This window comes from Camelus bactrianus, chromosome 18 (genome assembly GCF_048773025.1).
Source record: "Camelus bactrianus isolate YW-2024 breed Bactrian camel chromosome 18, ASM4877302v1, whole genome shotgun sequence".
Taxonomy (NCBI): domain Eukaryota; kingdom Metazoa; phylum Chordata; class Mammalia; order Artiodactyla; family Camelidae; genus Camelus; species Camelus bactrianus.
The window spans coordinates 13,606,801-13,632,417 of record NC_133556.1 but is presented as its reverse complement, the minus strand read 5'-3'; the positions used below and the strand labels follow the sequence as shown (position 1 = coordinate 13,632,417).

The following is a 25,617-nucleotide window of genomic DNA, read 5'->3' as shown; positions in this document are numbered from 1 at the left end:
CTGATCTTGGCTGGGCTCTCTCTCCGTTTCCGAGGGTCACCAGCCACGTCAGTCTGCTGGGCTGGAACAACCTGGGGAACTTGGCTCTTCTGCTTCCTGTGTCTCATCCTCCAGTGGGCTAGCCTGGCCGTGTCCTCGTGGTGAAGGCAGAGGAACAAAAAGAGCAAGTGGAAATACCACAAGCACTTTTTCAAGCCTCTGTTTGTATCGCATGTGATAACACACACAGGCTAAAGCAGTACACGTGACTGAGCTCAGAGACGATGAGCAGGACAGAAAGCCCTGCCAGGAGGAGGAGGGCACAGCACAGCTTTGGGGAAAGGGCTTGGATACAGGGATGGGTAGAGGGTTGGGAACATCAGTGTAATCAAACTACCACTGTATCTTGTATGACATAGATACAGGAATCACCAAGGGGGTCTGGTCTGGCCAGTAGCAAACACCTTCATACGAAGGAAGAGTCTCCCCTCCTTCTGAGAGAGGTCAGTCCCACACCGGGAGGCCTGGCACAGCAAATGGACCAAAGGCTGGATTTCAGCTCCAATTTCTCCCTTGACACAATGTAGAGTGTACAGCCTGCCCTACCATACCTGGCAGCCCTGTCCCGGGGGCTTTCGGGTGCATTCCTTCCTTGGACAAACATCGTTTTGGTTCTTTTCCTGTAGAATTTTCTTGGCTGGAGGAGAGTGGTTCCCCTAGAAAGTGTCTGATTCGGCCTCTGTTTGTTGGTAACAGGTGGGCGATGCCTTTAACAGTAAGAAATCTCGCAAAGAGCTTAATACCATTGCATCCCAGCCGTCTCGTGATCACGTGTTCCAGGTGGATAACTTTGAAGCTCTGAAGACCATTCAGAACCAGCTTCAGGAGAAGATCTTTGCGATTGAGGGTGAGCTAAAGTTTTGTAGTTCCCGGAGCAGTTCCAAAGGCAGCCCCTCACCCCCCAACATATATTCCCCTCTAGAAACTAGAACCTCCTTGCCCTTGTTATCCTGACCCTCGGCTTCAACCCTCTTCTCGCTCCAGTTCCCAGCGACTCTGGTCTCACTTGCTCAATTCCTTTGAAATGGAAGGATCAAGACTTTCATCTCTAATTTTCCAAGTCTTGGCTGTAAGCTGAGGATTGGAGGGTAGGGAAACCAAATCCCACACACTGTTTTCCCCAAATTTGGATGTGTTGGCAACATTTTTCTGTTTGGTTCAATGCTGTATCCCCAGTGCCTAGAATAATGCCTGGTACGTAGAGAGGGCTCAATAAATGCTTGTTGAATAAAAGAATTTAAAAACAGGGGGAAGTTCATATACAGTCTGGATTTGTGGCTTCTCTTGAAAATTTGGAAGATTAGACACCTTGAAGACCACATTCTTTTTTGAGAAATTATTATTTAAAAAAAATTTTTAATTGAAGTACAGTTAATTACAATGTGTCAGTTTCTGGTGTACAGCACAATGTCCCAGTCATGCAAATACATACATATATTCATTTTCGTATTTTTTCATTAAAGGTTATTACAAGATATTGAACATAGTTCCCTGTGCTATACAGAAGGAACTTAAAAAAATCTATTTTTATATATAATGGCCAATATTTGTAAATCTCAAACTCCCAAATTTATCCCTTCCCATCCCCTTTCCCTGGTAACCATAAGATTTGTTTATTATGTCTGTGAGTCTGTTTCTGTTTTGTAGATGAGTTCATAGTGGAGGACCACATTCTTACCTGGAGAAAATTAGCTGAGCCAAATAGCCACCATCCCTTTAAAAGGGGTATAGACTAGATAGGTAACAAGGATATACTGTCCAGCACAGGGAATTACAGCCATTATACTAGTAAAACCTGTAATGGAGTATAATCTGCAAAAATTACTGAATCACTATGCTGTGCACCTGAAACTAACATAATATTGTAAATTAACTATACATCAATGAAGAAAAAAAGAAAGAAAAGCATAACAGAGGAAATGTGAAAAAAAAACCAAAAACGTGGGGGCCTATGGCTCCCATCTGAGTCTCCCATAGTCTGGCAGCCATAGTGTTTGAGTTTCTCATTCCTGTTCTAGGCTCTTCTACCTTCTCTAATGTAGAACATTCTTCCCTCACAGGTACGCAGTCAGGAAGTGCCAGCTCCTTTGAGTATGAGATGTCTCAGGAAGGCTTCAGTGCTGCCATCACCTCTGTAAGTGGTCTTTTGTTTAATTGGTGTTGGGGGGTGCTAGATGAGGGGGAAGAAGAGGTGCAAGGATCTAGGGTCTCTTCTCTGATGGGTACTTGCTGGGAGGCACCTCTTTGATGGACAGTGGTTGCTTCCATGTTTCAGCTATTGTAAATAATGCTGTAATGATCATGGTTGCAAATATTTTTTCAAGTTAGTATTTTCATTTCTTTTGGGCATTTACTTGGAAGTATAATTGCTGGATCTTATAGTAGTTTTATTTTTAACTTTTTGAGAAGCCTCCATATTCTTTTCTGTAGTCGCTGCACCAATTACATTTCTATCAACAGCGTACAAGCTTTCCTTTTTTTTCCACATCCTTGCCAACACTCTTCATTTCTTCTCTTTATGACAGACATTCTAACAGGTATAAGGTGATATCTCATTGTGGTTTTGATTTGCATTCCCTTGATGATTACTGATGTTAAGCACTTTTTTTTTCATGTACTTCTTGGCCTTCTGTATGTCTTCTTTGGAAAAATGTCTCTTCAGATTCTCTGCCAATTTTTTAATCAGGTTAAAAAAAATTTTTTTGAATTGTATAAGTTCTTTTTATATATCAGATATTAACCCCTTATTGGATATGTGATTTGCAAATATTTTCTCCTGCTCTGTAAGTTACCTTTTCATTTTGCTTATGGTTTCCTTTGCTAAACAGAAGCTTTTTAATTTGATGTAGTCCCACTGCTTATTTTGTTTTTTTGGTGTTAAATAAAAAAAAAAAAAATCATCACCAAGACTGATGTCAAGGAAATTACCACCTATGTTTTCTTCTTAGAGTTTTATGATTTCTGGTCTTATGTTCAAGTTGTTAATCCATTTTGAATTGATTTTTGTCAGTAGTGTAAGATAGTGGTCAAGTTTCATTCTTCTGCCTGTGGCTGTCTAATTTTCCTAACACCATTTATTGAAGAGACTGTCGTTTCCCTGTTACATATTATTCACTCCTTTACTATAAATTAATTTACCATATATGTGTGGGTTTATTTCTGGGCTCTCTATTCTGTTTTATTGATCTATGTGTCTGTTTTAATGCTAATACCATACTGTTTTGATTACTGTAGCTTCTCAATATAGTTTGAAATCAGGAAGTGTGGTACCTCTGGCTTTGTTCTTCTTTCTTAAAATTGCTTTGGTTACTTGGGATCTTTTGTGGTTCCATACACATTTAGGATCGTTTGTTCTACTTCTGCGGGCAATGCCATTGGGGTTTTGTTAGGGAGTGCATGAAAACTCTAGATTGCTTAATTCTGTTCTACCTTCTTTCCTAGAATGGTCTCTTGCTGGGCACTGTGGGGAGCTTTGACTGGGCTGGTGGAGCCTTTCTGTATATATCAAAGGATAAAGTCACCTTCATCAACACAACCAGGGTAGATTCAGACATGAATGATGCTTACTTGGGTAAGTAGAGAGGGCAGGGTTTCTCTAAGAAAGGGTCAGAATATGGCCTAAATCGACTAGTGTAGATGACCTTGGATCTTTTACAAACCCTTAGGATAGGTTTAAAGACAGAAATTTCAAAGCTTCATTTTCATTATGTTAACAAACAGGAATTCAGTGCAGGGTCCTCCCACACATGGGGCTGGCCCATTGCCTCTATTCAAGGGATAGGCCTGCTAGAGCCGGGGAGGGTCTCTGGGGGAAAGCCCTTCTCTTAGTTCACTGTCTTCAGGTTATGCTGCCGACGTCATTTTCCGGAACCGGGTGCAAAGCCTGGTTCTGGGGGCGCCTCGGTATCAGCATACTGGTCTGGTGGTGATGTTCAGACAGGATACTGGTGCCTGGGAGAAAATCGCCGATGTCAAGGGCAGCCAGGTGAGTGCAGAGTGTGTGGGGCATGGGTCCTGGGTCCTGGGTTCTGAGGGCTTCTAGGATGGGCATCACTGGGTGCCACGTGTGGCAGAGTTATGTCAAGGAGACTTCAGAGGGCTCTGAGCTGGAGAGCTGTGGGGCCAACTTTGCATTTGAGGGCGTTGTGTTCTAATAACAGTAAGTCACAGCACTTGACCTGTACAGAGCTCTCTACAAGTCTACCTGTACACAAAGCTGGTATCTGACTAGTACATAACCAGTATAGCCATATTAGTTATTAAAATATTGAAATAATTCTCTACCTGTCAATAAATAGCTGCTTCCCTGAGACATCCCCACCCCGCATCATGTTTTCTGGCCCCTCCCCCAGTACTCCTTGATCTTACCCATGATCCTGCAGCTGTGAAGTCAGGCGGGGCACCTCAGGGGACCTCTGGGACCCACTCCAGCTAAGCCTCGGTCAGTGCCTGAGCAATCCCATATTTTGAATATCACTCCTGCAAAAGCAGAGTGGTTGCATCTTAAGTAAGGCATCTTCCATGGTGTGTGAAGCAAAAATCTAGTCAGAGTCATCTTTGCAAATTCTTGAAATAGGACTGCATTCATGATATTGTGCCTGTAGTTCTGTGTGTATTCCTTTAATTTTCATCAGTGGTTTTCTTGGGCCTGCAATTAATGCATCATGTGTGAATGAAACCACTTAGCTCTGACACCTGAATTGCTTTGTCAAAATTTTTGGCCCAGAGTCAAGTTCTCCATATGGTCTTTCCATAGGTTTTTAACCAACACATACTGAAGGTTAGTGGTGTCAGTGCCCGCAACATATAAGGGGGTGGGGGCGGAGAATGTGTAAGGGAATTCCAGGAGGTCAAGTATGGATGTGGTGCTACTTTCTCTGTTTTGTGTGTGTGGTCCAGGATCACATGGGGAAGGCTGGCTCCCAAGGTGGTCAGCACTCCCCATCCCCAGATATTATATACGCAAATTACAAACCAGGATGATAAATACTAAAACTGGGGCAGTCTGGGTGTTATGAGAGCAAAGGAGAGGGGCACCCACACAAGGGCATTAGGGAAGGCTTCCTGGAGGAAGTGACTGTTAAAGTAGAAGAGCTAGAAAAGTGAAGAGCAGGGAAAGAAAAGGGTCAGAGGAAGGAGACAGCATGAGACAAAATTCAGAATGTGTGTGTACCGGGGTGGGAGCAGTGTGGGAGAAAACACTGGGAAGAAGTGTAGGGAACAGACTGATCTCAAATCTATCCACTCCCTCCATTTCTGCTGCCATCAGCCTGGTCTAGGCCATCAACATCTTTCCTATGGACCGAGCTGTAGCTTCCTTACTAGTCAGTCTCCCTAAATCCCACGCTGCCTCCCTCCTCTAGTCCATAGAGAGAGGGTGAACTTTCTAAATGGGCAACTGTTTACATATCAGTCTTCAGTTTAAGGCCCTTTGCTGATTACAGACCAATATCCAATAATGGTTTAAAAATTCTCAACCAAGTATCAGCAAATCAAACCCAGCAATCTATAAAAAGCATAACGGATCATGACCAAGTGTGATTTATCCCAGGAATATGGGCTTGTTCAACAATGTTGCAGAAATGGACAAGCTGATTCTAAAGTTCATATGAAAATGCATGAGACCCAGAATAGCCAAAATAATCTTGAAACAGAAGAATTAAGTTGGAGGATTTACACTTCCCAATTTTGAAACTTACCACAAAGTTTAAGTAATCAAGACAGGTACCAGCATAAGAATAGACCTTTAGATCAATGGAATAGAGCTGAGGGTCCAGAAATAAACCTATGCATCTATGGTCAATTGATTTTCAACAAAGGTACCAGGTTCATTCGATAAGGAAAAAGAATCTTTTCAACAAAGTTGCTGGGTTAACTGTACATCCACATGCAAAAGAATAAATTTGGACTCCTACCTCACAATATACAAAAATTAATTCAAAATAGATCAAAGACTTAAGTGTAAGAACTAAAGCTATAATAAGCTTCTTAAAAGGAATCATAGGTGAATTTTTGTAACCTTGGATTTGGCAACGATTTCTTAGATATGACACCACAAGCACAAACAACTAAAGATAAAATAGATAAATTGGACTTCATTAAATTAAAAACTCCTGAGCATCACAGGACACTATCAAGAAAATGGAAAGAATGGGAGAAACTATTTACAAATCATATATCCAATAAAGGTCTAGTATTTAGAATATGTAAGGAACTCTTACAACTCAACAATAAAAAGATGAATAACCTCATTTAAAAACAGGCAAAGGATTTGAATAGATACTTCTGTAGATAAGACATACAGATGGCCAATAGGCACATGAAAAGATATTTGACATTATTAGTCATTAGAGAAATGCAAATCAAAAACACAATAAAGATATCACTAGAATGGCTACTTAAAGAAAAAAAAGAAAAATAACAAATGTGGGTGAAGATGTGGAAAAATTGGAACCCTGATACATTGCTGGCGGGGATGTAACATGCTCCTCTAGCTGCCAGTATATTCAAACAAGGATTTATCACGAATTGCATAGAGGATTGCATCTCCTCCAAAGGATTTTCTGCGGCTGGCTTGAAAACCACAGGGAGAAAACCGCCACACTCTGCTTCAGAGGTATGTGATCCTGGCCTTATCTCTTTCAGATTGGCTCCTACTTTGGAGCCTCCCTCTGCTCTGTGGATGTAAACAGAGATGGCAGCTCTGACCTGGTCCTCATCGGGGCTCCCCATTACTATGAGCAGACTCGGGGGGGCCAGGTGTCCGTGTGCCCCTTGCCCAAGGGGGTGAGTGGCTGATGGCCCCTTGGCTGGGTGGGGTCTGGGTGTAGGTGGAGGGGTTGCCTGGGCTGGGACCTGACACCGGTTTTGTTTGGCAGAGGGCTAAGTGGCAGTGTGGGGCTGTTCTGCGAGGGGAGCAGGGCCACCCCTGGAGCCGCTTTGGGGCAGCCCTGACAGTGATGGGGGATGTGAACGGGGACAAGCTGATGGACGTGGCCATCGGGGCCCCGGGAGAGCAGGAGAACCAGGGTGCTGTCTACCTGTTTCATGGAACCTCAGGACTGAGCATCAGCCCCTCCCACAGCCAGGTGAGGCCCGATCACTGTGCCTGTCACAGCAGCAGCCTCTGTGCTCATCTGTCCCTTTCTAATTCAATGTTTGCACAGCTGCCTGATCAGTGCTCCCAGTAGCCCTTTTCAGAACCTTCAAAAATGACACATACTTCACAGAAAAGATTCATTCTTACTACAACTATAGGAGGTACATGGGGCCATCGTCATTTCCACTTTACAGACGAGAAAATTAAGGTACAGAGGTGACAAATGGTAAGCTGAAAGTGTTAGGATGTAGCCATTCCTTTCCTCTGAATCTCTGTCTTGATAGGATGACTAGTAGTCCTGATTTGCCCAGATATGTCCCCGTTTCAACACTGAAAGTCCCACAGCTCAGGAAGCCCCTATGGTCGGCCACCCCACCAGGACCTCATGCTTCATGGACTTGTGACTTGTGCAGTCACGCAGAGCCCCTCTCTCAGAAGGGCCCTGTGCTTGGGTTAATGCTCTGCTCCTGCCATCTCGAAATTCTTAATACATTTTGAACAAAGTCCTACATCCTTTTTCCTACTGGGTCCTGCAAATTATGTAGCTGATCCTGACAGTTAGCCATTCAAAATGCTAGTCAGTACAACTGGTTTCCTCCCTAAAGTGGCTCCCTGTTTCCTGCTGGATGACATCTGCTGTCTGGAGGAACCTCCACGATCTGGCTTTCTCCCCACCACAGCCCGCTGAAGCCATCCAGCCTTCTGGCCTCTGGTCTCCGGCTTTGTTCCATGCTCACATTTTTCTTACGTCCTTCCTCTCTCCTGCCAAATTCTTCACCCCAGAGGTTCAGTCCTACCAACACTTATTCTAAGCATCACTGCCTGACGTACTTCTTCTGTCTGTGTCATGGAACCTCTTCCCACAATTGTGTGAATATTGTAATTATGCCTGTTTTCATTGGCACCTGTTGTTTCTCTGTATAATGGGAAAAACTAGAAGGCTCTAGTTTTATTCTATCTTTATTGCAAGAGGTTTACACACTTGTACAAATTTAAACATCTAAAGTAAACAGTGAAAGCCCTTGCTCCCTTCCCTTCCCTGCACCGGAACTCACTCTGAAACAGAAAACAAGGGTAAGGGGAGAGTCCACACACCCACCCACCTCCATCCACAACTACATACCCACACACCCACCCCCACCCAGACACACACCCACCCAGCCCCCCTCACCACCACAGGCTTTGGAAAGAAAAACAGATGCAAAAAGGATCATACAATTCTAATGTTCTACTGTTTGCCTTTTTCACTTGCTCTTTTCCTATGATTGTGGCTGGGAATGGTCAGTGTTTGGACAAGCAAACATGCTGTGGGTCTCCCAACTACCATAGCATATAATTTCAAAGCAAAACTTCCCAACAGAATATGATATATTTTTCTAAAAAACAGTTTGTGATATAACGTACGTACAGTAAACATGCAAATCTTAAGTGATGAATTTTCACATCTGTGAACCCGAGGAAGCGCCTCCCAGATTAAGATATAGCACATTTCCAGCGTCCCACGCTTCTCCCTGCTTCTTTTCAGTTGACAAGTGTACATGACCTAGAACTCACCATTTTAAGCATTAAGTGTACACGTCAGTGGCACTAAGTACATGACAAAATCACCATTAAAATTTCTTAACTTACTTGGCTGTTATCCTTTCAGTGTTACTGTTGCACATCAAGTCAAAACTGATCTGAACGGCTCGTTATGAAAAACAGCCATTTCCACACCCACACTGTGATCTCCTCTTCATTTCCCCTTCTCTCAGGACAGCACTTTGAGCCCTCTCAATGATTCTCCGTACTCCCCCCAAATACGATTATTTTGCTTCTTCTTGACTTTTGTTTCCATATTGACTTCCCACCCTGGAAGGGGGAACTGAGCTCTCTTACAGACCTGTCTTATCACGTATTCACATGCCTTCCATCCCACTTCCCCTTCCTTAAATTTATAGGATATTTTTGGTTAGATTGGCGTTCAGTGTTCTCATGACCCTGACCATGTAAATGAGATTCAGCTGAGTCAAATAGTATACTCTGTCACTTCCTTCTTGTGAAACTTCTTGTTTTCCCTGGAAAACCCAGAAAATTCATGGAAACTTTGGGTATCATCTCAAGGCTGTGATCTAAAAACTGATCCCTGACTCCTTGAGAAGCTGTGGGAGATGAGACTTGAGTGGAGCCCAGTCTCTCCCTGGGTCGCCTTGGGAGACTGAGTTCTTTCCCATCCTTGTCTCCCTTCCTCTTCACTACCCTCAGCGGATCGCAGGCTCTCAGCTCTCCCTCAGACTCCAGCATTTTGGTCAATCACTGAGTGGAGGCCGGGATCTCACAATGGATGGACTGGTGGACCTGGCCGTAGGGGCCCAGGGGCACGTGCTGCTGCTCAGGTGAGAGCCTCTTTCAGAGCACACAAGGTATCTTCTTTTTAAGGAGTGGCTTTGCTGTATGAAGGCCCTGATGGCCCTCTGGTGTTCCCCCAGGTCCCAGCCTGTGCTGAGAGTTGAAGTGACCATGGAGTTCACACCCCGGGAAGTGGCGAGGAGTGTATATGAATGTACTGAAAAGGTGGTGAAAAGCCGGAGTGCTGGGGAGGTCAAGATCTGCCTCCAAGTCCGCAAGAGCACGTGGGACCGGCTAGGAGAAGGTGAGGCTGGGTGGGTGAGGCTCAACAGCTTAAATGACTGGGGACATCGATGGGTGGCCCAGAGTGAAGTTGTCACAGGCTCCAACAACCTTTTTCAAGCTTGGATGGAATGAACAAGTGGTTCCTCTACTGGGTGAGAAGGCCCAGGAAACCCCACCAAAAAAGTGAGCATGTGGCATTCCCTTACTTTCCTGGTTCTCCAGCGAACAAAGGGCCCCACAGTTGTAAACTAATCAGGGTTTTTTTTTTAAACTCATCTAAAGGGGAAGTTGAGTTGATGACCCCAAACACAAATTCACAAAGCATTCAGGTATACATTTTATCACAACTAACGACTTCCTCCCTTGTTTCTATTCTCAAAGAGTGGCACTGTGCTTGGGGTGGAGATGAGTAGTGGTGGTACTAGAGAGAAATGGGGAGGGGGTACAGTTAGCTTTCTAGCAGTAATCTTACTGAGCTGAGGAGACAGCACTCAGAGTTTGGGGCAGGCAGCATGGCTAAAAATTGAGAGCAAAGTCTTGGAGAATAGAGAATTATAGAGAGGGTGCCCCCAGATCTACACAGTAATTCCTCTCAAGTCACTGGCCAACTCTTAAGCCATGCATATCCAGGCCAATGCTCCCAGAAACTCAGTGGACGACAGGAACTGTAGAGCTAAAGAGGTGAACAGAAATTCAGCAGCTTTCCATTGCTAGGGAAGAAGAGATTTGAGAGGGGCTTTGAAAACCACCTTGGTTCTTCTATTGGGACATGCTCCATTGAGACCAGCAACCAAGAGGAACAATAGACAATAGACCCACAGGTGATTCAGAAATTAAAGTTATCAGGTAGGAATTTTAAAAATAACTACAATGAACATCTTTAAGATGATAAGGGAAATGGAGAACTTCATAAAAAACCTTGAATTCATAAAATAAAGTTAAATGGAAACACTAGCACTAAAAAATACACTGAATGAAATTGAGAATTCAATAAATAGATTTAACAGCAGATTAGAAGCAAGCAGATACACATCACTATATATAAAATAGATAAACAACAAAGATTTACTGTATAGCACAGGAAGCTATAGTCAATATCTGTAATAACCTATAGTGGAAAAGAATCTGAAAAAAATTCATGTAACTGAATCACTTTGCTGTATACTTGAAACTAACACAATATGGTAAATCAACTATACTTCAATTAAAAAAAAGAAGAAGCAGTACAGAGAGTTAGTGAGCTGGAAGGTAAATAAATTGAAAGTACCCAGATGAGCACACAGAGAAAAAAGGATGAAAAAAATACAGAAAAAAATTATAAGAGACATATGGGACATGGCAAAAGATGTAACACACATGTAATTGGAATTCCAAAAGGAAGAGAGAGAGAATAAGAAAGAAGCAATAGTTAAAAAAACGGTAGTAAAGAATTTTCTACAATTGGAGAGACATCAAGATACTCTACCAAATCAAAGCAGGATAAACATAAAGGAACTCATAACTTGATACATTATACTGATGCACACAACATTAGACATTGTACCATATCAAGGCACAAACTGGTCAAAGACAAAGAGAAATGTTAAAAGTAGTCAGAAAAAAAAAGATATTTAATTTTCTAGTATGTAACAGAATAGCTGCTATTCACTGAGCACTTACTATGTGCCGGGCTCTATAATAAGTGCTTTATAGACACGATTTCATTTTCACCATTGGGATGTTAAAAAATTATTATCTTCAATTTAAAAATAAGAGACACCAAGAGGTCAGCTAATATGCTCAAAGTCATCCAACTGAGGAGCGCAGGAGCTGGAGGCAAAGCCAGGCACCTTTCTTCCCTGCCCCTGCAGGAGATACCCAGAGCAGCATCACATATGACCTGGCTCTGGACCCAGGCCGCCCACAGTCCCAGGCCATCTTTGATGAGACAAAGAACAGCACGCGCAGACGTGTGCAGACGCTGGGGCTGAGTAGGAAGTGTGAGACCCTGCAGCTACGGTTAATGGTGAGTGGGTCAGCAGGGGTGGTCCTCCGAGTATGGGGTGGGCTTGGGAGGCTGAGGAGGGCAGACCACCAAATCCCCACTATCTCTCAGGACTGTGTAGATGACTCAGTGACCCCCATTGCCCTGCGCCTCAACTTCTCTCTGGTGGGGAATCCCTCGCCCTCTTTCGGGAACCTCAGGCCAGTGCTGGCTGTAGATGCTCAGAGACTCTTCACAGCCTCGGTGAGTCCAGCAGTTGGGGTCCTGCAGGGGCCTGGAAGGGACCAGCGGCCATGATGATTGGAGCTCATTTTATTTCATTTCACATAATTTTCTTTCAATATTTTGTTTTCTTGTTTCGTTTCATACCTTTTTGTGATCTCCTTTCCGTTTCTCATCTTCTGTTTTTGGCAGTTCCCCTTTGAGAAGAACTGTGGTAATGACACTATCTGCCAGGATGACCTCAGCATCACCTTCAGTTTTATGAAGTGAGTTTCTGGTCCTCATTCCTACCTCCAAACCTACCCAAGGGATTCTGGCCTAGAGCAGTTGCTTCAGAAACATTTGCGTGGCTGCCCCCTCCACTCTCTCCAAGTGTCCGTGCCTCCTTCCCGTCAGAGCAGACTTGTTGCAGGAAAGCCCTCAGCATCTCATGGCCTGGCTTGTTCCTTCCACAGCCTGGACACCCTGGTGGTGGGTGGTCCCCGGGACTTAAACGTCATGCTGACTGTAAGAAACCAGGGCGAGGACTCCTACAGAACTCAGGTCACCTTCTTCTACCCATCTGGCTTGTCCTATCGGAGGGTGTCAGGTGCCCAGGTAGCCAAACCCTTCTCAGGCTCCGCCTGACTTTCCTTTCCCCGTCCCCATGGCTGGTGGCTGACATCACCACCTCGGCCTTGCTTGCTTTCCAGAACCAACGCTCACAGAGGTCCTGGCGCCTGAGCTGCGAGTCTGACGTCTTCACTGAAGGGTCTGGAACCCTGAAGAGCACCCCCTGTAGCATCAACCACCCCATCTTCCCAGACAACTCAGAGGTCAGTCTGCTGCCTCCTTCTCCCCTTTCCTCCTTTGTCTTCTGCATTGTTCTCCTTTTCTTCTTCTTCTTTTAAAGTAGAGGTTTCTTTTTTTGAAAAACAGCTTTCTTGAGATAAAATTCATGTACCATACAATTCACCCATTTCCAGTGTACAGTCCCCGTGTCTTTCAGTATGTTCACAGAGTTGTGCTTCCCTCAGTGCGAGCCATTCTAGAGTATTTTATTATCCCAAGAAAAGACGCTGCTCCCTTAGCAGCAGTCCATGTCTTCCCATCTCTCCCAGTGCTGGGCAGCCACTGGCCTTTTTTCTGTCTCTAGATTCACCTATTCCAGATATTTTGTATAAATGGAATCACACACTATGCAGGCCTTTGTGACTAGCTTCTTTGACGTCGCATCATGTTTTCAAGGATCATCCATGTTGCAGCCTGTAGTAACACTCCAATTCTTTTTCTGCTGAATAATAGTCTGTGGTATGGACGTATCACATTTTATTTATCCATTCTTCAGGTGGTGGACATTTGGGTTGCTTCTCTCTTAGTCTTGTCACTGTCTCTCCTTTCTCCAACTCCAGGTCACCTTTAATGTCACATTTGATGTGAACCCTGATGCTTCGCTGGGAAAAAAACTGCTTCTCAAGGCCAATGTCACCAGGTGTGCTCTGCCCAGCCTCCCACAGGCACCCTCCCTTTTGAGGCCCCCGTCACCTGCTCAGGTGGACCATTGCCCTCTCCTGTGGTTCTCCCTTCAGCTCATTCATTCACTCAGCAAACACCAACTCAGCACCCACCATGTGCCAGGCATGGTGTCTAGCGCTGGTGGGACTGTGGTGGGTGAGATAGTTGTGGTTCCTGCCCTCACAGAGGTTATAATTTAGTGGCAAAGGTGGACAGGAAAGCTGATGATTACGACACAGCATGAAATGAACAATGTCCAGTGTTCTTGGCAGCTTAGTGTTCAGAGAAGGTTCCCGAAGATGATACATTCAGGCTGTGAGTTAGCCAAGCAAAGGCACAGATTGAAGGTGGGCATGAAGGCAGAAAGAAGGCAATGTGTACCAAGCAAGTCCTGGAGACTGCAAAGACCAGGCTGTGTTTGAGTGCGTAATGCAGGATTTAAGGCATTGGTTAGAAATGGGCCGTGTCATAAAACAAGTGATGGGGGCCACCGGGGAATTTGCAGTTTAACTTGAGGGTGACCCGCTCACATTTGTATGCTAGACAGCTAGACAGGCCACTCCCCTGGAGGGCTGGGGATTGGGGTGGGAGTGGTTTTGAATTCAGGGGACCAGTGAGAAGAAGGTGCTGCTGACATCCAGCCGAGTAGAGATGGGCCGGGCTGCAGAGGGGCAGCCCTGGTCTTTCTGAACAGCTCTGTCTCCTCTGTTGGATTTAGAGAACAGTGTTTAGGATGCAGGGAGGACAGGACTTGTTGGTCGGTTAGAGGTGGAGGGAGAGGAAGAAGGAGAAGGAAAGGCTGACTCTCAGTTCTCAAGAGCTGGTCAGAGCTCTCTGCTTCCCTTCAGTGAGAACAACATGCCCAGGACCAACAAAACCGAATTCCAGCTGGAGCTGCCTGTGAAATACGCCATCTACGTGCTGGTCAACAGGTGCTGGCTTCTGGGGCTTTTGCTCTGCCTTCACCACAGGGCGGATGTGGTCCGCTGCGTATGTGTGTGTGCGGGTCTGTACACGTGTGCCTGGGTGTGAGTCTGAGGCTATGAGCATGGTGTGTACTTGTGCGTGCGTGTGTGTGTGTGTGAGGGGTCCAAACTGGCACGCTGTGTGTCGGATACACATCGTCCCTGTACACTGTCCCGCTCGTACCCCCTTATACTCTTAGGCCGAACCCCTCTCCCAGGACACCCTTGATGTTCTGTCACCTCCTGCCCCTTCTTCTTTCTCCCACCAGCCTCGAGGTCTCCACCAAGTATCTCAACTTCACAGCCTCAGAGAAGACCAGGCACATTATAGAGCATCAGTATCAGGTGGGGAGCCGAGAAGGAGCCGGGGAGGGAAATCAAGATGATGGGGACGCGGAAGGAATGGGGGGAAGCCTGCCTGAGGAGCCTGCTTTGTGCCAGGCTCGTTTCCAAGCTCGCTCTGACTCTGCACACACACGCACACACTTACGTTCTGTGTGTATACATACATACGGAGGTAACTCACTTTATCTTCGTGACGACTCTGTAATGGAGGCACGCTCATCATCCCCAGTTTACAGATGAAGAAACTGGGGCTCAGGGAGGTTAACAGAACATGCCCACAGTCTCACTCCCCTTAAGTGGAAGAGCCACTGTAGGAGCAGTCTGTCTGGCTCTTGGATGAGTGTTTAACCAGCACACTCTCCTGCCTCCCGGAGAGCATCAGGAGGTGGGCGCCTGGGGTCTGCGAGGCCTTATTCAGCACGCGGCTGTGGGGAGCAGAGAGCTGACTCTAGTTGCTGGTGAGGCGGAGAGGCCATAGCCCTCATATCTGCCCCTTCCCCCCCGACACAGTTCAACAACCTGGGCCGGAAGAAGCTCCCCATCAGTGTGGTCTTCTGGGTCCCTATCCGGCTGAACCAGATGACTGTGTGGGACCGGCCCCAGGTGACCTTCTCCCAGGTAAGCCCAGCCAGACCTGAGGAGTGGGCCCAACTCCTCCCTCCTCAGCCCTGTTCCTTCCAAAAATCGCTTTTGTTTCCTTTGTTGGCTCGTGGAGCCATTCCCATCCCTCTCCTGGACCAGCCCATCTGGCCTCCTGGAGGGTGGACCCAGGAGCCATCACTTCTCTCTTTCCTCAGAACCTCTCCAGCAGGTGCTACACCAAGGAGGTCTCCCCACCGCGCTCCGACTTCCAGGCAGAGCTGAACAAGAACCCAGTGCTGGTGAGAAGAAGCCTGACCACCCTCGGGGCTGCGTGCGGACTCCGCGCGGTCCGCTACTCGGGCCCGGGACCGCCTCTCAGCTGAGTGGGCTGAGCACACGGCTCAGGGTGTTTTCTGCACCCAGCTCTCTCGGCCATCTGTCTCCTCTCCTCCCTCCCACAGAACTGCTCCATTGCTGTCTGCCAGAGAATCCAGTGTGACATCCCGTCCTTTGGCGTCCAGGAAGAATTCAGTGTCACCCTCAAGGGCAACCTCTCATTTGACTGGTACATCAAGGTGTGTGGGGGCCTGAGGCTCGGCTGGGCACAGACCTGCTGTGTCTGGGGCCGCGGATCCAGCTCCCACCATCTCTCTCCCCTAGACTTCACATAATCACCTTCAGGTTGTGAGCACAGCGGAGATCGTGTTTGATGACTCGGAGTTTGCCCTGCTTGCAGGCCAGAGCGCATTTGTGAGGGCCCAGGTATCTGTCTTGGACACCGAGGGACCATTGGAGGGAGGAGAGGAGGCTGGGCTTGGGGGAGAGAGAGAGAGAGGTGGGGAGGTGGAGTGAGGGCTGGGGTTGGGGGGCTCAGGGAGGGGTTGGTCATTGGGTTCAGGGAGCGCACAAGGTCTGACTGGGGAACCCCTAGAAGTCCAGAATCTTTCTCCCCTGATGCACCCCGTCCCCCTCCCTGCCGCAGACCGAGACCAAGGTGGAGCCGTACGAAGTACATAATCCTGTACCGCTTATCGTGGGCAGCTCGGTGGGCGGGCTGGTGCTCCTGGCCCTCATCACTGCCGCTCTGTACAAGGTATCCCCTCAGGCTGCTTCCTGCCCATCCCCCTCCCATCGCTGCTTCTCACCCAGCAGCTCCTTCCTGGGTTCGACTCCCAGCAGTGCTGCCAGCTGGGTGACCTTGGGCAAGTCCCAGAGCCTCAGTTTCTTCAGCTGTCAAATGAGACTAGAAATACCCATTTTGTGAAGATAATTGGGTTGGTATGTCTAGAGCACTTAAAACAGTCCCTGGTACAGAGCAACCACTATACAAGTAGTTCTTCTTCTTAATATTGTATTTTATATTTCTTTGCTCCTTTTCTTCCCTTTCTTCCCCAGTATTGATGCCATCCCCCTCCCTGCCCTACTCCCCCAGGTCTCTTCTAAGCTCTGCCATGTAGTTCTTTGTGTCTCTCGGTCCCTCCGTCTCCATTCCTGGTCTGCACTGCCACTACCCGCTTTCCTGGCCTCCGTGCCCTCACTCCTCTGCTTCTGCCTCCACAGCTCGGCTTTTTCAAACGGCAGTACAAGGACATGATGAGTGAAGGTGGTCCCCAGGCGGCTGAGCCCCAGTGATGGCACCTTCACCACCGAGTGGCCTCTCCTGAAGCAAACAGGATGTGGTTGGGCCAGTGAGCAAGCAGGTCCCCAGGCTGCTGGACAGACACGTCTGTTAGGAGACCGGGGCGGGGATATCTCAGGAGTGAGCAACTTGTTTGGGTTTCCATTGGGGGGTGTGTGTGTGTGTGTGGGTGAGTGTGTGTGTGTGTGTGTGTGTGTGTGAACTGTGTGTGTGGTCCTGATGTCTCTGGCATGAGGACAAGGGCCTTCAGCACCATGTCTTGGGCAGAAGGGAATTGCTTGGGCTTCCTCATGCGTGGGCGAAGGTGCCACTGGTCCTTCCTCTGGTACAGAGGTGCTGGCAGCTCATGTGGGCGAACACAAAGGGGAACACAGCACATCCTCCCCAGGCTGAAGGAAGCGAGACCTCCTTTTGTGGGCGAGCACGCAGGCCTGCAGGGGCCTGTGCAGCTGGGGCTGAGTCCACACAGAGAAGCCATGGTTGAACCAGGGTCTGGCCAGCCATCGGGAGCCTGTCCAGCCTGTCCCGCACTAGAGCTGATAGGTCCAATGAGCAATGGTGCACCTCCCTTTATATATTCACTTATTTATTATTTCAGTGCTACTTTTGTGCTTTGAATGGATAAATCTGCCCATAGTACAAAAATCCAAAGATGTGCATGGATATGTGGTGAAAAATCTCCCTTCCATCCCAGTCCCTGAGCCATTCAGTTCTCTCGTAAAAGACAGTCAAGGTTATGTGTTTTGGGGTCTCCTTCACAAGGATTCTAGGCATATACAACACACACACACACACACAATTTTTTTTTAATGGCAGCACGCGTTATTTATACTGTTTTGCATCTTGCTCTTTCCAGTAATGTAGCTCAGACATTGTTTCATACCAAGACATAAAGTACTTTTTCATTCTTTTACATAGTGGCACAGTGGTCCATTGTGTGGGTGGATCATAACGTCCTTGATCAGTCTCCCTTTGATATATTATTTCCAACCTCTCAAGACGACAAACAATGGTGAATTAATAAATTGAATGTGTGTCATTTTTGCATATGTGTAAAATAATTTATAGGATGTATTCCCAGAAGCTTGGGTTCTCCCAGAAGCAAACCTAAGAGGAGAATTTGAGTGGAAGAAGCTTATTTAAGAGCGGCCCCAGGAAATACCAATGAGGGGGTGGGACATGAATTGGGGAAGGAAAGGCAGCCAGTTAAGGCGTGTATTATCAACAGAGGTAACATGAGCTCCTGGAGTGTAAGCCCACAGGAGATGTCTGGGAGACTAAGTAGAACACGCACTTCTCTACGCTTCTCACCCAGGAAGGGAAGGAGCCGGGGTATATATACACCAGTTCCACACAGTTAGTTGTTGAGGGCTGCTCTTGGTTGGGAGGGAAGTGTTAATTCCCTGGCACTTCTGGCTGGCCCTGAATGTAGGCAGAGCGGGCTTTGGTGGCCAGAGAAAGGGATACAGATTGCTGCCAGTTGGAAGTCTAGCAGATGAGCATAGTGGCTGGCAAGGACCACAGGGATCTGGGCAAGGCACCCGCAGTACTTACTACCAAGAGTTTGTGCAGGTGAAGTTTTGACAGCTGTTTCTAGGGAGCCAGCCCTCCTTGGGGGAGCTGGGGCCAATGCTTGTCTCCCGACCTTTGTCAAGGCAGTAAATATGACTCTGCCTTTAGCAGAGTCTAATTCTAACTGGACTCATTCTCACAACAGCCCAGCTAAGTGGCCACTGCTGGCTATTTAATAGTATCTGAATTCACTTACGGGGAAGCTGAGGCTAAGAGAGATCATCCCAATTGCCCGAGTTTGGACAGATGAGAAAAGAACGGAGCTGGGATTCAAACCTGGCTCTGTCTGGTTCCAAAGATTTTCTCTTTTCCTGTCCGGAAGGCCTCAGAGGAGTGGCCTGCAGCAGGCATGGGGGATGTGGGGGGAGAGGGCGGCTGTTGTCTAGCTGTGATAATATCAAGGGAACAGAGGAAATCGCTGACATGTTTGTTGATAAAAATGGCAACTGCATGGAGGTCATTGAAAGAAGAGAAAGTCACGGCTTAATTGGACACCTGTTCCAGATGTGATAGGAAGGAGGGAAGGTGAGGGAAGGGTCCTGGGGGAGGTGACACGGACTCAAGCAGAGGCAGCGTCTTCCAGCCCGAGGGCAGCACAGGTGGGTCTAGAAGACTGGGCAGAAGCTTGCGCATATGCACTTTGTAAGCCAGAGGGACGAGTTTCACTTTTATTCAAAGTGCAATAAGATGTCATCTAAGGGTGACTAGTGAGACAATGGCCCTTATGTCCTTGGGAGTGTTGCAACACATGCCACCTTTAAGTGGTTCTACACAATTTCCTCTTCTGATTGCAAAACCTGTTAAAAATGGTTTTGCCTTCCTTAAGTCGAAAGACCTCAAGATCTCCAGAAGCCCTTAACTGTCCCAGGAAAGGCGAGGGCCTCTGTTACCTGGAGGCAATTGTCCTTGGATGGGCAATTAAGGCTCAGAGTCCACATCAGCCTCTTTGCATTGGAAAGTTGTGCTGAATTCAGCAGATAGGAGCTTTATGATGTTAGAAAGTCAATCCTGTCTAGTGACAAATTACCCTAGCAGGACCACAGATTTACTAATAAACAAGGCCAGAAACCTCGGGTAAGAAGCCAAACCCAGTAGAGCTTTTACTTTTTGGGATCCCTTGGTTCAGAATAAACCAAATCTCTGCCGTCTCCACCCTCCTTTTCTTACTTAGCAATAGGTTCTTCTCTGGGCCACCATGGAAGATTGTTCTAGTTACGACCCCTGATGAATCGTGTCTCCACATCCCACTCCCTTGCAAGCTGACCCTACTGCCCCTCCCATCAAGTGGTGGGGACTACCTCCCTACCTTCTGGAATCTAGGCTGCTCTTGTGGATTGCTTTGCTCAATAGGACATAGTAGAAGGGATGTCGTGCAAGTTCCGGAGCCTAGACCATCGGAAGCACTGCAGCTTCTGCTCTCACCCTCTCAGATTTCTGAGAGCACTATACTGAGAGCCAGCTAGACTATTGGAAAATGAGCAGCCACATGGAGGAGACAACTGAGATCCCCAGCTGACCAGTAGCACAACCGCATGCATGAGGTCATCTTGGACCTTCCAGCCCAGTCCAGCCATCCAACGACTGAGTCCACAGGCAAGTTCAACAGAAGAACTGCCCAGACGGTCACCACCCAGAACTGTGAGAAATAATAAATTGCTGCTATTTCAATCCGCTGAGTTTTGGAGTGGTTTGTTATGCTGCAATGGATAACTAATACAACCAGCTAGTGAAAGAACATTTCCCAGTTTCCTTTGTAGCTGGATTCTGCCTAAGGGGATGCGAGTAGAGCGAGTGAACAACTTTGGAGTCAGGTCGTTTGAAAGAAGGAGCACCCTCCCTTTCTCCTTGCCATCTTTCTACCAGCTGGAGCATGAATGTTGTGGTGCACCGTTTTGGACTTTGCAGATGAGGGCAACACCCAAGAATACCAGAGGGGACGGAAGGAACCTAGGTTCCAACTCTGTAGAACCACCATATTAGCCCTGGAATCCATATTTTTCATGCTCTTAAAGGAGAGAGAAATGTCCATTGATCTTGTTTAAGACACTGGTATTCTTTTTTTTTTTTTAATTACAGCTGTTCTTTTATTTTAGTGTTATAAATACTATCTTGATACTGGTAGAGTCTACCAACCAGCTACAAGGAGCTATTTTTTTGAGGATTTTTTTTTTTAATAATTGAAGTGGAGTTGATTTTCAATATTTTAAGACACTGGTATTCTGGGCCTCCGATAAGGCAGCTGCCCCTGTATTGTAATTGATACAACTGTAATCTTGCCAAAGATTCCGTTTTCTACTTGGTCCCCCAAAACTAAACTCGTGGTAAAGCCTGAAGGCTTCCTGATGGGGTTGCTACCCCAACTCTAGCATTTCAGTCTAGTCTTTCCTTCTTATCATGGCTCATGATATGGCTGGTACCCAAAGTGGAGGGGCCCGAGTGGTGTCCTCTATCCATCCTTGGGATGGTCATGGGCTTCAGTCATGCTTTGCAGGACCTTCCTGATTAGCCCACTTGGTCTGGTGTCCAAGTATTTATCCTCACCCTCTGAGGGCACCACGGGGAGGGACCTACCTCTTGATCCCTTTCCTCCTGGTGGCAAAATGACCTACTAGAGAAATAAACTGACCAGTTTCCCCTGTAGATGCATGAGAAAGGTACTAAGAAAGTATTTCCCCTCCTTCCTTCTTGAGGGATGACCCAGAGATGTGTGCCCTGGTGGTGTGGATTTCCCTTCCCCAGGGAGCGCTCAGTCTTATTTTTTTTTTTTTTTTTTTTTTTTGTTTTCTTTACCCTTAGCTCTTAACCACTTACAGTTTAGAAAAGAGATTTCTCACTGGCAACCCTTGGGCCAAATCCAGTCCTCAGGTTTTGTTTAACCCCCATGGTTTTCTTTGTTTATTTGTTTTTGATGAGTTGCTCACATTTAAACATGGAGAGATTTCCAGGGGAAATCCAGACTTGCGGCTTCTCTATAAAAATGGGAGCGTTTGGTGACATGAGGTGACAGCTCGGCAGAGTCACCCTGTTGGGCAGGACACGGCTGCCCAGCTCACTGCATGCAGCTGTCCTGTCTCTGAGGCCAAAGCCCGTGTATGTGAGGTGACCTTGGTGGCCCTGTGTGCACTGGCCCCTGCCTACCTCTGCAGCTCACCTCCCCTGCCCTTCCCTCTCAGCCTCATATTTCTCAAATGCACCATATTTAGGGTGACCAACCAGGACCTTTTTGAAAGTGAAAGAGGGTGTAATTAGTAATTACACCAGGATGTGGGCCTAAGTATGACCCGTTGGGGACAGATCAGGAGGTACCTGTGTTCCCCCGGAACTTGCTCTCACATCCCGGTCTTTGCCCAGGCGGCACCGCCTGATCAGACTCACTTCCTCTCCTCCTTCACCCGACTCTTGTCTCAGTTTGAGGGTCACTTCCTCCAGGTCCTCCTCACTCCCTGGCTGAGAAGCTCTCTACCTCTCATGTGCTCTCACAGTAACCCGTGCTTCTTCCTCTGGACACTGTACCTTCCTGGAGGGCAGGAACCCCTAGGATAATATCTGAAACACGGAACAAACAATTGCTGAATACACGTGTTGAGTAAATGAACGAATAGGCTTGGGTTACCCACCTTCCTGTTATGCTGTGCTCTCTACCAGAAGACAGAGCTCGCAAAACATCTGTTTCCCTACATCCTGACCCATTTCTTCAGGACTGTATAGTATCTGACTCTTTGTGACTACTTCACATTTTCTAAATCCTGAGAGACTAATTATAGAAATGGACGACAGGTAGACACGGAACTCTGACCCTCAATCTGCAGCAACCAGCTCAAAATACCAGCATCATCTAGAGGGACCAGCCCAGGAAGCCAGCCTGCTGCCTGTAAATCAGACTTGTAGGAAGACCACTTTCTCTAGCAACAGGTCCAGGAAGCTAAACAATAACCCGTATAATAATTGGCTCAAAATGATCAAGTCTTGATTAATGACTGACAGCTTCCATAAGTTTTGTCCCTGCTTCCAACTTAGGACCAACCAGAGAGAGCCAAGTACGCTCCCCCAACCGATCACAGGATGTCCAGCTCCCAGAATACGTGCCCCTCCTCCAGCTTCTAGAGCTGACAGCCTCCAATCAGGGCACAGCTGAAGCCGTCCCTTTTCTCCAATGTCCAGCTTTCCCCTCCTCTGCCTGACATCCAGTCCCCAAAACATAAGTGAAGGTGGCTGGCTCTCTCGCTGGAGCAAGATCTAGCCCAGTTTCTGAAGAAGACATACAGATGGCCTACTGGGGTATGAAAAGACATTCAACGTCACTAGTAATCAGAAAATGCAAATCAAACCACAATGAGATATCACCTCACACCACTCTAGATGGTTATCATCAAAAAGACAGCAAATAACAAGTGCTGGCCAGGATGTGGAGAACAGGGAACCCCCATGCCCTGTTAGTGGGAATGTAAATTGGTAAAGCTGTTGTGGAAAACACTATGGAAGTCCCCCTAAAATTAAAAATAGAACTACTAGATGACCCAGCAATTTCACTTCTGGGTATTTATCTGAAGAAAGCAAAAACACTAATTCAAAAAGATGTATGTACCCCTATGTTCACTGCAGCATAATTTAAAATAGCCAAGATATGGAAACAATCTAAGTGTCCATCAACAGAAAAATGGATTAAAAAAAGGTATCTATACACAGTGGAATATTACTCAGCCATAAAAACAAATAGTGAAATCTTGCCATTTGTGACAACATGGATGGACCTAGAGGGTATCATGGTAAGTGAAATAAGTCAGACAAAGACACATCCTTTATGATTTCACTTATATGTGGAATCTAAAAACAAAACAAATGAACAAATAGAACTAAACAGAAACAGAGTCATAGATACAGAGAACAGATGATTGCTAGAGTGGTAGGGGGTAGAGGAAGGTGAGAAACGAGGGAGATTAAGAGGTATAAACTTCTAGTTGCAAAATAAATGAGTTATAGAAGTAAAATGTACAATGTGGGGAATATAGTCAATAACCATGTAATATCATTGTATGGTGACAGGTGACAACTAGACTTCTTACAGTGATCATTTTGAAATGTATAGAAATATCAAATCACTATGTTGTGTACCAGGATCTAACATAATGTTATAAATTAATTAGACTTCAAAAACAAACAAACTCATAGAAAAAGAGATAAGATTTGTGGCGACCAAGGGCAAGAGGTGGAGGAGGGGGAATTAGATGAAGGCAGTCCAAATGTACAACCCTCCAGTTATGAGGTATATGAGTCCTAAGGATGTAATGCAAAACAGGATAAAGATAATTAACACTGTTGTATGTTATGCATGAAAGTTGTTAAGAGAGTAAATCCTAAGAGTTCTCATCATAAGGAGAAAACAGTTTTGTTTCTTCTTCCTATTTCTTGTGCCTAGATGAGATGATGGAAGTTCATTAACCCTATTTTGGTCGTTTCGCGATATATGTAAATCAAATCATTATGTTGTACAGTTTAAGCTTACACTATGCTCTATATCAATTATATCACAATAAAACTAGAAAAAATAAAGTGCACAGTGATATAAATGTTAGTATTATCACAGCTTCTTTGTTCTGCCATCAAGGTGTTACTACTCTCTGCCTGCTTCTCCCTTCCAGGACCCAAGCTTACCAACCATTGGCTAAAATCCTCCAGTGCTTCCAAACCATGCATTACACCAGAATTCCACGGACAGGAATCCAGGACTGTAGGGAGGACCAGATGCTTTTGGAGAAGAGCATCTTCCTGACTACCTATGCCTGCATATGTTTCTACACTACAGAATTCAAGTAAATTCTGTTTTGAGAAAATTTGAGGGCAAGATGGATAGGAAATTGATCTTCAAAGATAGAGAAGTGAGATGGATTGCTTGTAGCAAGAGGAAGGGCAGAAACTTTAGAGAAAATCCAGCCGGGTCCTGTGGGTGCATATGGGGTGGAAATGCACGAGAAATCTGAGGGTTTCTGCCCAGCAGTTATCTGTTCTCTTCTTCCCAAGGAAGAGACACAGGAGACAGACCCCAACTTATTCAGCTCCACTTAGCTCAGGCAAAGCAGACCTAAATTAAAGCAGCTTTTGTCCTGGTTTCTCCATCACCCTGTTCCCACCCCTAGTATATGGCCGATCAGATGCAGTCCCTTCCTCTCCACCATCCTTCTGGAATGTTCTTCAGTCAGCACCTCTGGGCTCAGGGATAAAGCAGAGACTTACTGAGTCAGGAATGCCAGTGGTGGGAAACTCTGGCTGCTCTCCAAATCTCCTCAGACCTTCTCTCTGCCCCTGACCTCTTGCCACAGGCTTGGCCAGGGGTCCGAACACCCTAGGGTGCCAGTGGACAAAGCTGGATGTGACTGACTCATGATCTCACTGAGCTGAGGAGAGAAGTAACTTGGATACCCAAGTTACTTGAGTGTTACTTCCTTGTTTATATCATCTCCCTCAATTGCTATCATTTTTTCTGAAAATGTCAAATTCATGATTCCCTGAAATGAGGCTGTGAGTTTCAGACACCCTCAGGTCTTGCTGGAGTCTCACTGCCTTCATCTGTAAAATGGGCAGGTTGAATTAAGGACACATTCTATTCTATACTTTTATGAGCCAAGTTATCCTTGCTAAGGGTGAAGTGTCTTACCTGGGTCTTTCGCTGAAGCATCGTGGAAGCATATTGGGCGGCTTGAGAGAAGAGATGGAATCTTACTCATCCAGTATTCTTGTTTTGTTCACTCTCACCCACCAAGGGTGAAACTCAAGCCTAAGGAAAGGGAGCAACAAAAGGGCCAGGTTCAAGGTGCTTCCAAGGCCGGCGGCCCCTAGCCCGGTCCATACTCCAGTCCTGAGTCTCCCAGACTTCTGATTTGAGTCATTGCCAGTTATCTTTTATCCTCCCCAGGATCTGGGCCAATTCTTCTTTCTCTTTATTGAGTTCTTCTGTCACCATTTCCTTCTTGGAATTGAACCCCTCATCCTCGCTCTCTCCAATTTTCTTCATCGCCAAGAATTCCAGGGCCTCTCTCCAGCCATACTGTGTGTGAGATCCCTTCAG

The 25,617-nt window shown here is 46.4% G+C and overlaps 1 protein-coding gene and 1 long non-coding RNA gene across 2 annotated transcripts in view; one reads left to right on the top strand and one right to left on the bottom strand.

Annotated features, from left to right (window-relative positions):
* ITGAM (integrin subunit alpha M) overlaps positions 1–18,021 on the top strand; it is a 28,563-nt gene extending 10,542 nt beyond the window's left edge. Inside the window, exons 9-30 of the mRNA XM_010972412.3 lie at positions 736–886; positions 2,100–2,173; positions 3,481–3,610; positions 3,882–4,024; positions 6,685–6,825; positions 6,918–7,127; positions 9,383–9,513; positions 9,607–9,770; positions 11,602–11,756; positions 11,847–11,978; positions 12,150–12,223; positions 12,413–12,554; positions 12,650–12,772; positions 13,349–13,428; positions 14,300–14,383; positions 14,686–14,761; positions 15,272–15,379; positions 15,559–15,642; positions 15,805–15,918; positions 16,004–16,105; positions 16,326–16,436; positions 16,904–18,021. Coding sequence (XP_010970714.1) covers positions 736–886; positions 2,100–2,173; positions 3,481–3,610; positions 3,882–4,024; positions 6,685–6,825; positions 6,918–7,127; positions 9,383–9,513; positions 9,607–9,770; positions 11,602–11,756; positions 11,847–11,978; positions 12,150–12,223; positions 12,413–12,554; positions 12,650–12,772; positions 13,349–13,428; positions 14,300–14,383; positions 14,686–14,761; positions 15,272–15,379; positions 15,559–15,642; positions 15,805–15,918; positions 16,004–16,105; positions 16,326–16,436; positions 16,904–16,975 — 2,601 coding nt within the window. The 3' untranslated portion in view covers positions 16,976–18,021. The remainder of the gene's footprint in view (positions 1–735; positions 887–2,099; positions 2,174–3,480; positions 3,611–3,881; positions 4,025–6,684; positions 6,826–6,917; positions 7,128–9,382; positions 9,514–9,606; positions 9,771–11,601; positions 11,757–11,846; positions 11,979–12,149; positions 12,224–12,412; positions 12,555–12,649; positions 12,773–13,348; positions 13,429–14,299; positions 14,384–14,685; positions 14,762–15,271; positions 15,380–15,558; positions 15,643–15,804; positions 15,919–16,003; positions 16,106–16,325; positions 16,437–16,903) is intronic.
* The window catches only part of LOC141573890 (uncharacterized), a 37,730-nt gene that overhangs the window by 11,289 nt on the left and 824 nt on the right, over positions 1–25,617 (bottom strand). The window contains exons 2-3 of the long non-coding RNA XR_012500288.1: positions 25,207–25,326; positions 4,408–4,518 (exon numbers count right to left, since the gene is read on the bottom strand). This is a non-coding gene — a long non-coding RNA (uncharacterized LOC141573890). The remainder of the gene's footprint in view (positions 1–4,407; positions 4,519–25,206; positions 25,327–25,617) is intronic.